This window comes from Crocodylus siamensis, chromosome 7 (assembly GCF_052110815.1).
Source record: "Crocodylus siamensis isolate JL-2025a chromosome 7, ASM5211081v1, whole genome shotgun sequence".
Classification (NCBI taxonomy): domain Eukaryota; kingdom Metazoa; phylum Chordata; order Crocodylia; family Crocodylidae; genus Crocodylus; species Crocodylus siamensis.
Window position 1 is genome coordinate 84,857,878 of NC_143401.1, and position 11,820 is coordinate 84,869,697.

The 11,820-nt window shown below is 47.5% G+C and overlaps 1 protein-coding gene across 1 annotated transcript; it reads left to right on the forward strand.

Annotated features, from left to right (window-relative positions):
- The first annotated feature begins 982 nt into the window (after positions 1-982).
- On the forward strand, positions 983-10,227 carry PRDX3 (peroxiredoxin 3). The gene is made up of 7 exons (XM_090058015.1): positions 983-1,124; positions 1,210-1,345; positions 1,538-1,679; positions 2,894-3,029; positions 5,485-5,588; positions 8,564-8,729; positions 9,243-10,227. Exons 1-7 carry the CDS (start codon positions 1,089-1,091, stop codon positions 9,294-9,296), a joined length of 774 nt encoding a protein of 257 aa, XP_089914141.1. The 5' UTR covers positions 983-1,088; the 3' UTR covers positions 9,297-10,227.
- Positions 10,228-11,820: the final 1,593 nt, after the last annotated feature.

Genomic DNA, 11,820 nt, shown 5'->3' on the forward strand with positions numbered 1-11,820 from the left:
TGGTCGGTTTGGTGCCACCAAGCCTGTAGGTGTGTTGGGGGTTGTTCGCCCTGAAGTGCAGCACTTTACATTTCTTGTCAAGAAGTGGGAATATGGATAGGTTTCTTCTGGGTTTTGTAGTAACAAGGCAGCTGACAGCTGTAATCAACACAGCAGAGCTTATACTGCTGATGAGCTGCTGAAAGAGAGGGGGAAAAAAATCAGATTTCTCTTACAAATCCTGCATACAGCTTAATAAAATGATATAGTGTCCCAAGTTTGGAGCCAAAGCTTCGGTGATCCCAAGTTTGGAGCCCAAAAGTTGGACTCTAGAAGTATTGGACAGAGGAGCAGCTCCTGAAGTCAGAGCACGAACGCCGCGTGCCCCGGGGGCTGGCGGGGCATGGCGAGCTCCCGCAGGCGGCGGTGGTGGCAAGCGGGCAGCCGCGGGGGGGTGACGAATGCCGACCAGCGGTCAGCGACCACCCACGGATGCCGCGATTGCCCACCGCCGGCAGTGTCGGTGGGCGGCACCTTTTTGCAGGGGTTGCACCTGCCACACTCAGGGGGTGCACGTGCCCCCGCATGCACCCCCCACATGCCGCCAACGACTCAGAGGCTGCACAAGCGCGTCCCTACTGCTCGGGCTGGCTCGGAGCGTGGCACAAACATCTCTGGGATGGCAGGTCGTGCAGACGGGTGCTGTGGTAGGGGGCAGGCTGGCTGGATCCCCGGGGCAGAGATGGACGGGCGCAGCCAAGGGATGGGGTGCCTGGGGGGGGAGGGCTCCCACTCCGGGGCCAAGGACCTAGGCCTAGGGTTGCCAACTGTTTGAACTGAGGTTTCATCCCATGATGTAACGCCTTTCCATCAGGGCGGCAAATGCACGTGACCTATTCCCTTACAACCCGCCCCCCCCGGACAACTGTATAAATCAGCTTCAACGTGTCATATTTATTTCAATGCATCATTTACCCTAGGATAGCTATCCCAACCCCTAACGTCTACCTCAGCCGTCTCCCAGGGCCGCTCCGCAGGGCGGGCCGGGGCGGGGCCGGCGGCAGAGCCTGGCCCGGGGCCGTCCCCTGCCTGTCCCCGCCTCTCGCAACATGGCCGCGGTTTGGGGAAGGTTGCTGCGGGCCGCGGTGGGTGCAAGGCCGGGCAGGGGCAGGGGCCGGGGCAGGGGCTGGGCAGAGGCACCCCCTTCACCGCCGCCCCGTCTCGTTGCAGGTCTGCCGGGCCGGGCCATGTCCCTGGGGGCGCTGCGCCGCCGCCCCGCGGGCCCTCGCTGCCGCCGCCGCCGCCGGGAGGGCGCGCGGGCCCGGGGCGGAGCTGCTGCCCCTGCCCCGCCGCCCCTTCAGCACCAGTAAGCGGGGTCCCGGCCCCTGCCTTCAGGGCTGCCCTGGCCTGGGGTGATTTGGGGCTGGGGTTGCCCGTGGCCTCGCGGTGCTGCCGCTGGCTGGGATCCAGGCCCGGGCATTATTTGCCACACGCGCCGCCCACCCCGGCGTCTCGGCAGCCCGGTGTGCTCAAGATAAAGGGGACTCCTTCCCTCCAGGTTGTCCCAAGTTTGTTCCTGCTGTCACCCAACACGCCCCCTACTTCAAAGGGACGGCAGTTTTCAATGGAGAGTTCAAGGAAATGAGCTTGGATGACTTCAAGGGGAAGTACCTGGTGCTCTTCTTCTACCCGCTGGATTTGTGAGTGCAAGCTTTTATTTCCCAGCTGTCAGGTATTGGGGTTGTAGCTGGATTGGTCTAGAGGCAAAAGGCATCCCAGCCTGCGGGAGAGGGGGTGGTGTTTTATTAGACCAACTCGATTTTTGCCAAAAGAATTGCCTTTTGGTTGCAACTGAAGATAGTTGGGGTTTTTTGCAAACATCTAATTGGTCTAATAAAAGAGATCACCTCAGCCATGAGTTTTGATGGCTTTTATTTCCCTGTTTTCATTGAGATGCCTGCATAGGCATGGGGCCCATAGACTAACAGCTACGAAACTATTGCCGATGGTTTGTACGGTGGCTCACTTCCTCTTATCCAGAGGGTCTTGTTCTGGAGTGAGAGTGATAAGAGCTTTAGGGAGGAGGCTGTTTGATACTGCAACGGTACCGTCAATGGCTCCAGTGTGCCGTTGGGGGTAAATCCTGTTGATGTAGTGCAGTGGTGGCTTTTCAGGCAGTGTCCCTGCATAGGGAAGTGCTGGGTGCAGGGAGGGTGTGCTGGGCAGCACCTTGTATCAGCTCCAAGATGTGAAGGGTTCTGTGTTAGGGAGGGCAGTGCCACAGTCAGTGGATCTGCAACTAAGCTGTTCATTTAAGCCAAAGATAGCCAGAAAGGGAGTGTTGGGTGTGGATTCTGTAAAAACCTGAGAGTCTTTCCCAGCTTCTTGATGGGCCAGTTTTTTTCACTTTCAGCCTCTTTTGCCCATGATTCTCTAATGGAGGGTAGGCCACAAGTGGCACCAGCAGCCTCTGTGTGGCACATGGCAGACTGGGAAGGTGACAGGCAGGTTGAGCAGGGAGGAGAAAGCAGAGCGGCAGGTCAGCCAGGGGAAGGGGATCAAAACAGCACTCTGAAACTGCAGGACTAACTTGTGGTCTGCCAGATAGGTTGGTCCCAGCTTCCCTAGCGTAACACCCAAGAAGTGACATGTGTAAACATCTTGCAAGTTTGAAATTAAAAATGCATTCAGTCTTGGTGTGCTGTCTAACTGTGTTGCAGCTCTAAGACCTGTTGGCACTCGGGTAGTATCTTAGAAATCAAATGAGTGATGCGAGAACTTGTAATGCTGTAAAAACCGTAAAATGTGCAACTCAGCAGCATATTTTGTGCCTAGAGACAAATGTATTTGATTCTGTTCAAAGTTCTCTGTACTGATCTAGAAACCATTCAACCTACTTTCTTTTGCTGTACAGCACTTTTGTGTGTCCAACAGAAATTGTGGCGTTTAGTGACAAAGCCAATGAATTTCGTGATGTGAACTGTGAAGTGGTTGCTGTGTCTGTGGATTCTCACTTCTGTCATCTGGCGTGGATAAATACCCCAAGGAAGGTATGAATCGGGTGACTCTTTTCTCAGTAACAGCATTTTTAAAGAGCAGAGAGGCAGTCAGCTGTGTTAACCTGAAGTTAGGCAGAAGGCAGGACAGAGTTGCACTGTATGGACTAATTCAGAGATTTGTAAGCAAGCAACAGCTCACTTTGTCTGAAGTGAAGCTTGTAGAATTTAACAGTTAGTCAAGTAGACTGTCTTCAGTGTCACCAAGGGCTCCTATAGACATGTGCAAAGTTTGCTCTGACATGCGGGAAATCCAGGCTGGAGCACAAAAATTGTTGTGCTCCAGCAGCCTTTTTCGTCATGTGTTATTTCAAAGTGACCCGTTGCCATTTTTGATACACATTTGATGAGCTTTAGTTCAGAGTGCCCTGCTGCCATTTTTTTGGCATGGGGATGTGGGTACGCTGATGCACATGACACGCAGGCACTGTTAATTAGTATGGATTGCTAATTAAAGAACCTGGTGCTGCACCCCAAAGCATGTGTAAAAATGCCCCAAGTATCTGCAGAGCTGCGTGCTTTCAGGCATAAGTTTCTGCTCTCCATTTTTTAATAACTTTTTTCATTGACTGAATAAAAGTACATACAGAGGAGTTTGTCCTGATTTTGGAATCTGGGTTTTTCTGTCTGGTATGTTTCTTGGGAGTCTTGCATTTTGCACACTGTAATTAAATATTGTAACTCAGCTTAAACTTGCAGTCCAATGTAAGATGGTAAATGCACTTAAATGGTCCATTCAGGATTACACATAGTTTAGTAGTTACCTCAATCTCCATTAGCTATGTGTACCTACCTAGATCTTAACAGTAGCTGATTTTTGTCTCCATGAAGTCAATGAAGTTATCACAGAAGAAAAAATGGTTCATAAGAGGCTTTATGTCAACAGCTGCAATCTACTGAAATACTTATTAACATTCCTGTTTTTAAAGCATAAAGATACAACTTCATTTACACAAATTCTAAGGCAGGTCATCTTACACCCTAAGTAGGGAAATGGCAGAAGAGAAATGGCTGTTTATGTAGGGTCTCACTTTGGCTTAGTAATGCCAAAATATAGTAGTCTTTCTTTCTCAACAAGACCCAAACTAGAAAGCCTAATGTGGAGGGGAGGGAGAAGAGGAGCAGTACTGAAAACCCCCATGTCTGATGTGATTTGCATATTGCTGATATGGTCATGTGAAAGCCGTAAATGCATTCAACTTGCTGGAATAAGTAAAGTCAGGCACAGTTCACTGTTGCTTTTTTGTGTGCAGCTTACTTTTGTAGCATGCTGAGAGAGTAGGAAGTTTGTTAATATTTCTGTTTTAAAACATGAAGATACAACTTTTACTTACACAAGTTCTAAGATAAGTTATATTTTAGGTTTTCTAGGCCTGATATATTTGACTAAATATTTGGTTTTGGTCTCTTCATATCATAAAAACTTGGATCAAGGCTCCAAAATGTGAATCTGTTTCACTGTAAGGCCCTGCATAGAAACAATAGTATTTGACACTTGCAGGGCCCTAGTTGATCCATTGATCTCCCAGCACTCTCCAAAACTGAGCAAGCATTCTTCATCTGAGGGGGAAAATTTTAACATTGATTTCTCCAACATAGAGCTAGCTACTCACATGAGTAAGGCTATTGTGGCTAAGCCAGGGTTAGGGTTTGTTTGAGTGCCTGAGATTACACAATGATTAACTGTCTGTACCAGGAATAGAAAAACAAACAAATCATCAGTCCTGTTTCAAGGATAGGTAGCTTATCTCTGTAGCACTCAGTGTTGCAAAAATCAGCAGACACTTTAAATAGACTCCCTTGACTGTGTCTGCCTGGGGGAAAGTAGGTTTATTAAATATCGACTCTCTTTTTAAATGCGCAATCATTTAAATGTTCAAAATGCTGTGAACATCTGTACTGTGAACATATGGACTACACTTACACTAAGTGTGTGCTAACGGGTGAAAAGCCAGTGCTTCTGTTGGGTATGGCTGTGCTGCTATTTAAGGCTGTCAGCCATTCACATTTTAAAAAACCCTCAGCTTGCCTGTTGGTTACAATCCATTGTGCCCCTGGAAGTTCTTCTGAACTTCAGGGCCTGAAAGTGTGCTTCCTTCCTGACCCATCTCTTGTAATGTATTCAAAACTCATATAGGTGCTTCAAGCACAAAGAGTCTTCCAGCTGCAACCCCACAACTTCCTGGCCCTGCCTTTCCAGACCTTTTTGTATTCCACTTCTCTCCACTACTTGTAATTAGAACCAAGCACAGGAGAGAAAAGAAGGGGTTTTGGTTAATAGTTGTGTGCAGTCGCTTCTGTTTAAACGCTGGAAATTAGGTTTGTTTAGAGTACTGAACTAACTGTACCAAGTTTAGTGCAAGTTAATGAATTATTCTGATAGGTGTTTGGTGATGAAATGGACACTAAGCAGGAGCTTAATGAAAGATCTTCAATTTCTTTCCATTAGAGTGGTGGTTTGGGCCACATGAACATCCCACTCTTGTCAGATCTAACAAAACAAATCTCCCGAGATTACGGCGTGCTGTTAGAAGGACCCGGTCTTGCACTAAGGTAAGAGCCTGTTCGCTGGTAACCTCTTGTTTGTCTCTGGCTCTAAGAACATTGTGCACCCTGTTTCTCTCAAAACAAGTTTAGGGGTAAAAAAGGGAACATGTGTACTTGGCTCACTTTTTAGTTTGCTGAAAGGTCTTCTAGAGGGTGGGAAGGGGGTTGTGTTCTTACAGAGGTTAGCGAATGAAGCCCTGAATCAGTCTCCTTGGGAATCCTTTCAAGTCGTCTTCTTCCTAAACTCATTGCTCCAATTCAACAATTAATGCATATGTCCCACTCAAGGGTGCTTTGAATTTGAGAGAGGTTGGTTTGTTTTGAATCCGCACATGGATAGGAATAGCCACTTTTTAATCAGATGCCAGCGGAGGTGGTTCAAGCACCTACATTGAACACCTTCAAGAGTAAATTGGATGCTTATCTTGCTGGGATCCTATGACCCCAGCTGACTTCCCGCCCTTTGGGCAGGGGGCTGGACTCGATGATCTCCCGAGGTCCCTTCCAGCCCTGATGTCTATGAAATCTATGAAAGAGGATGCTTTGTTTTGTTTTCAGCTCAGGTGCAGGCAAAATGAGTTGGGTCCAGCCCTTGTTTCTTATCTGAGTGAGAGGTGAATAAGTTAGATCAGTAATAATGACTATGAAGAAGTCTAAAGAGAATCCAGTCTGTAACTTCAAAATGCCCATGAAATTCTAGCTGTACGTGTCTGACACAGCAGAACTGCCTACATGCTGAGAAGGAAAGGAGCCTGCCATTTGTCTCCTCGTAGCTTTTGTATGGACTCCATGGACTGAAAATCTTTTGCACCCTGTACTCAAGGCCAGAGTTCCTTTTTTTTTTTTTTTTTTTTTTGATGTTTTAAAAGGAAAACTATTTATTCCATATAATTCATTAACTTCAACCCCGTTGTGTGCGTGTGTTGTGGGGGTTTTGTTTTTTCTCTTACCGAGGAGAGAAAGAGAGAGAACCTTCCAAATTTAAATTAAATTGCTTTACTTTTTTAGAAAGGAGCTTCCAATGATATTTGTTGCCAATTCTAGTTAAACTTAACCAATTTTAGTATATTACAACTGATCCTGAGAAGTTTTTTTTTTAAATGTCTAATCAAAGTATCCTTGGAATTAGGCATGGCTCTCAATTCTATAATTCCCTGTTCCTGGAATTCAGAGCATTGTATCTGTATTTGCATGCTTTGTTTTGGGGTTTGTTTTTTTTTACAACCAGGAAAAGTAGTTTTGCTGTACTAATGTGGCTACTACTTTTGGTACTTGAGCTACCTCATTCAGAGCTAGCTTGGGTATCTCTACATGCCCTGCATTTTGCCAGGCTGACATGCCCTTATGTTTACCCCTCCTTCCTGTTTTGGAGCTGGTGGAAGAATTCCTCCCCTAGCTAGAAGGTATTGATGGAAGTTATACTTCCTTATTTTGTGGAAGGGGTGGGCTGGAGGGCCCACTTGGGGAGTTTTGGTGAGCTGTTGTGGGGTAAGTACATCCCCTTCCCCTGCAAGAGCTCACCAGATCTCCCTTAGTGGCCCTTCAGCTCAAATAATTCCCCACCCCTGGCTAAAGGACAAAGAGGTGAGTGGACAAAGGTTAGGAGAACTTAACTTCTGTTCCCCACTTTTCCATCCACCCCCCTTCCTTTCCCTGAGTCCCCAGCATGTGGCTAGGCTGGGCCACACTGTTCCTGTGCACCACCTTGGGCCACATGGGCAAAGCTGGAGTGGCTCCTTTATGACTTGGCTGGGGACTTAGGGTGGGAGAGGAGGTTCAGGGAGAAGGGGAAATGCAGCTTGGCACCAACTTGGCCAGGCCTGGATAACCTGCAGCTCCCGGCTCCCTTCTTCCTTTACGCCCTCCTCTGCCCCGAGTCCCAAGCACGTGGCCTGGTCAGGCAGGAGCCATGAGGCACTTAAGGCAGCTTGTGGGAACACGCTGTAGCACCAGCACAGCCTGGCCACGTGCTGGGGACTCCGGACCGGGATGAAAGGGGAAGTGAGCCATGGGTTATGCAAGTCCAGCTGGGCTGGTGCTGCACTGTGTTCACCCCTTCTTCCTGCACCACTACCCTGAGTCCCTGGTATGTGGCCAGGACAAGCTAGTGCTGCACTGTGTTCCTGTGGACCATTTTGAGCCACATAAGTGCAGCTGGTTTGGCTCCTGCATGATCCAGGCATGTGCCAGAGACTCGGGGTTGGGTAGGAACTGTACCAGGGTTGGGCAGCAACTGTGCTAGCCACTCCAGCTACACTTGCGTGGTACGGCCCAAAGCAGTGCATTGGAACCCAGCGTGGCACCTCATTAACAGTGCCTGCACCCCTACCAGGCCCCAATCTGGCAGAGCCCAGAAGATCCACTGATCCTGGCCCCCTTTCTCCTATGCCCCCTCCCCACCAATGGGGGACCCTCACTTGAGCTTTAACTTGTTGGGGGCAGGCTGTCTGGTCTGTGAAGGCTCCGACCCTGTGGTTGATGGGGAGACAGCTTCATGGGCAGAAACCTGGCCAGGAGCTCAGCATCCCCTGCCTTGAACTATACAGTGTGGGGTAGGGCAGGGCAGGCTGGGTCAGGGAGGGGAGTGGCTACTGCTAATGCAGCTGGCTGGCATGAAGAAGGGAAATGGGCAACAGGCACCAAAAGCCAGGGCAGCTACAGTCCAGATACAATTCTCCTTCGGGGAAGCAGCTGCAGGCTGGATAACAGCATTTGGTGGGCCACATCTGGCCCACAGGCTGGATTTTGCTCACTGCCACTCTGATCAGTGACTTGAATTCTCACCCTTTTGTGTAAAAGGCAGTGGCCACAAGGCCACATTCGCAATTGTATAAGTGTATAAATGTTACGTGTCATTGCTCCATATGATCCAGTAGGACCTATTTTTTTAGAAGGGCTTTGCATCTGCAACATACAGAATTTGACACGCACAAAATCATGGTAAGGAGTTCGTTTTCTAAAAGCTCAAACTTGTTTTGCAGAGGTCTCTTCATCATTGATCCTAATGGAATCATTAAGCATCTGAGTGTCAATGATCTCCCGGTTGGCCGCAGTGTGCAGGAGACCCTTCGCTTGGTGAAGGCATTCCAGTATGTAGAAACTCATGGAGAGGTTTGTCCAGCAAACTGGACTCCAGAGTCCCCCACGGTATGTATTATTTAAAATATGGGCCCAGTCATGGCACCTTTGCACAGAAAACCTGCAAGGCTGAGCACATGTTCACTTAAAGCTCTGAAATGGCTTTGATCATAGGAATTAATGGGATTACTTGGAACAATTTGATGTTTATGCTCCAGACTACGTGTTCACACATGCTCTATTGAGGATGCAGGGTGCCTTCCACCCCCCCCCCCCCCCCCCCATTCCTGCCCATATGAACACTTAATCTTCCCTAGCTTCCCAAACTATTTGTAATTTAAATTTGTCTCTGTATTGTGCAGAGCCCAAGTAAAAGCAGCATGAATTGTCTTCAGTTCTTCACTTCTAAAATATTTCTAAGATAAACATTTGTGAGAGTGTATGCCAGTAAGTGGACATACAGAACTAATAGTTTGTTTAAATCTTAATTGTTAAATAGGGTTTTAAGTTTTGCAATTCTATTTCTTTTTGTCTCTTCCTGTACACCCAAGTTATTTCAACTTATAATATGTTTGTTTACAGATAAAGCCAACTCCAGAAGCTTCTAAAGAGTACTTTGAGAAGGTGCATAAATAGATCATCAAATATGCAAAGGGATGGCAGAGGAGGAGTCTGTTCCTGTTAGTGTAGACATCATGTGCTAGATTTACTAAGAAAGTGGCCATGACTATAATAAATGCAAGCTGTTAAAGTTTTTGTTTTGGGTACGGGGGAAATATTGAAACTTTTCCTGGCTTGTTAAATTCTCTAAATTGAGTTCTGTAGGGATTTTTGTTTTTGTTTTTGTCTTTGTTTTTTAAGAAATCATATTGTAGTCTTGCATATCATTGCAATTGGCAGTTATTCTGGCATCTTTCACATAGTATGAAGTGTGTGTGCAATGTGTTTTTGGTTTGATTTTTTTTTGGCGGGGGGGAGTTTCTCTTGCTTGTTTATACAGTCCCTAATTGGAAATAGTACCAGGTTTGCTGTGTGCACATGGGAAGGCCAGGATAAACTCCTGTTTTGAGAAGGCTTATACGATGTGGATGCTACAAGGAAACTTCCTAGAATTGATTCCTTTTTTAATTTGTGAATATATCTGTGAGAAGGGAGATGAGAATTCATTTTCTTTCCATGATTTATGTTGTTTGTCCCCATAAAATGCTTCCAAAAATAATTTTGGAAGTTGCAGTAACTTAGAACTGTCAGCCAAGATGATATGAGTGTAAAAGCAAATGGATAGGAACAGAAACATGAAGGACTGCACTCTGTTCAGAAACTGTCAAATATGTGAACGCTAACTGTGGTAGATTTACCAGAGCTTAATAACTTTAACATTTCAAAAATAGTTGTCTGTTCACTTGAACTGTCTGCTCTGGACACGGCTTCCAGATATTGTACTGCTTGACATGTAATAATGTATCAAGACTCGTTGAGTCTTCCTGTAATTTAATATGGCTTCTGAAATCATCTTGAGCATATTTTCTTAAACTATGCAAACATTAATAAATGAAATCTGAAGAAAGCGGACTATCTCCCATTTTAAACAGTGTGCCAGAATACTCCTGTTACTCTCAGTAGGAGAGGCTGGATGTGTTGTTCACTCTCTACCCCATCTACCACCTTTTAACCTCTGTTCTTCCACATAATTTCTCCTCCATCTGGTGAAAAGATAAACAGTGTAATCCACTCACTCCTAGTCCTTTTTTCCTCTCTCTTATCTGATCCAGTTTCCACTACTCACAGCTGTAGCTACTTATAGCAGTTAATATAATAGAAAAATAATCATTTTGGTCCAAACTAGACTGTTTTGGGATTTGTTTTGTTTTGTTGCTTAAACTGTAAAAAACTAATCTTGCAAATTTGTAACTGAAACAGGAAAGGCATTATATAAGATGGCTGAGCGAAATACAGCCCACAGGCATGATTTAGCCCACCAGGCCATTCTCTCTGGCCCAGTCGGTGGGAGGTATGGGCTTTCAGAGGCACTGGCTGTAGGAGGCATGGCTGCAGCAGCTCGAGCTTTGCTTGCTAAACAACCTGCCCCCACCTCAGCCTGGCCTGGCCTGGCCTGCCCTGCCTCTGGCCCCAGAGCAGGGGACACTGGAGACAGGAAGCTTCTGCCTGGCAACCCCATGGCTCTTCCCCATCCCTCCCTCTGTGCAAGAATGGCACAGAGAACTTAAGAAGGGCCCCAGGTTTTCCCATTGAGGAAATGGGGGTGGGAAGCTGTAGACAACTGCCCTGCTCAGTGCCACCACATGCGGCTTTCAGGACTCTGGTCGGGAGCTGTGGGGAGCCATGTGCCATCAGGCTGGGCTGGACCGTCTCTGTGCCTCCACCTCCGCGGGGCTCCCAACACTCCAGCCAGGATCCTCACATGGAGCGCCTGGCACTCTAGCAGGGAGTCACACCCCGTCAGGCCGGGCTGGCTCTGCTGCCACGTGGGGCTTCTGGCACTCCAACCAGGAGCATGCACTGTTGGGCCGGGCTGCACCGGGCCAGCTCCATGCTGCTAAGTGCAGCTCCCGGGAATCTACCAGAGCTGTGCACTGGTGGGAAGCACCACCTGCCATGGGCCATGAGCACCCCAAGGACCCACTGTTGCCAGTAACAGGCTGTGCGCCATGGGGGCACGTGGGGCAGGGATCCCACATTCATACCCCACCATACACACATACTGCCCCATCACGCCTGCCACACCCTCCACACAATATGCAAGAGTAAGACTTAATTTTGAGCTATTATACAATCTATACTATGCAAACACATGTAAATCAGGACACAAATATTTTTTAAAATAAAATTAAACTAGTAGATATTTGATTTTCAGTATATGATTTGTTTTTTCCAGTTCCAAGGTGGCAAGCCCTCCTTCCAAAAGGACTATTTCGGGGGTCCAGAAGAGGGACTTCTGGTGGCAAAGATCAGGGTTAGAGACAGGACGTCCAGTCCCCAGATGGCAACCGGAGGGCAGGGCACCTGTCAAGGGGCAGGGCTACCCTTGCAGCCCTTGGCAGCTTGCTATAAGTCATTAAGCGGTCCTCCAGCCAAAATACTTGCCCACCCCGATATAAGAGAAGCTGCATATTCTTAACTTAGTTAATTGTAGGGAGAA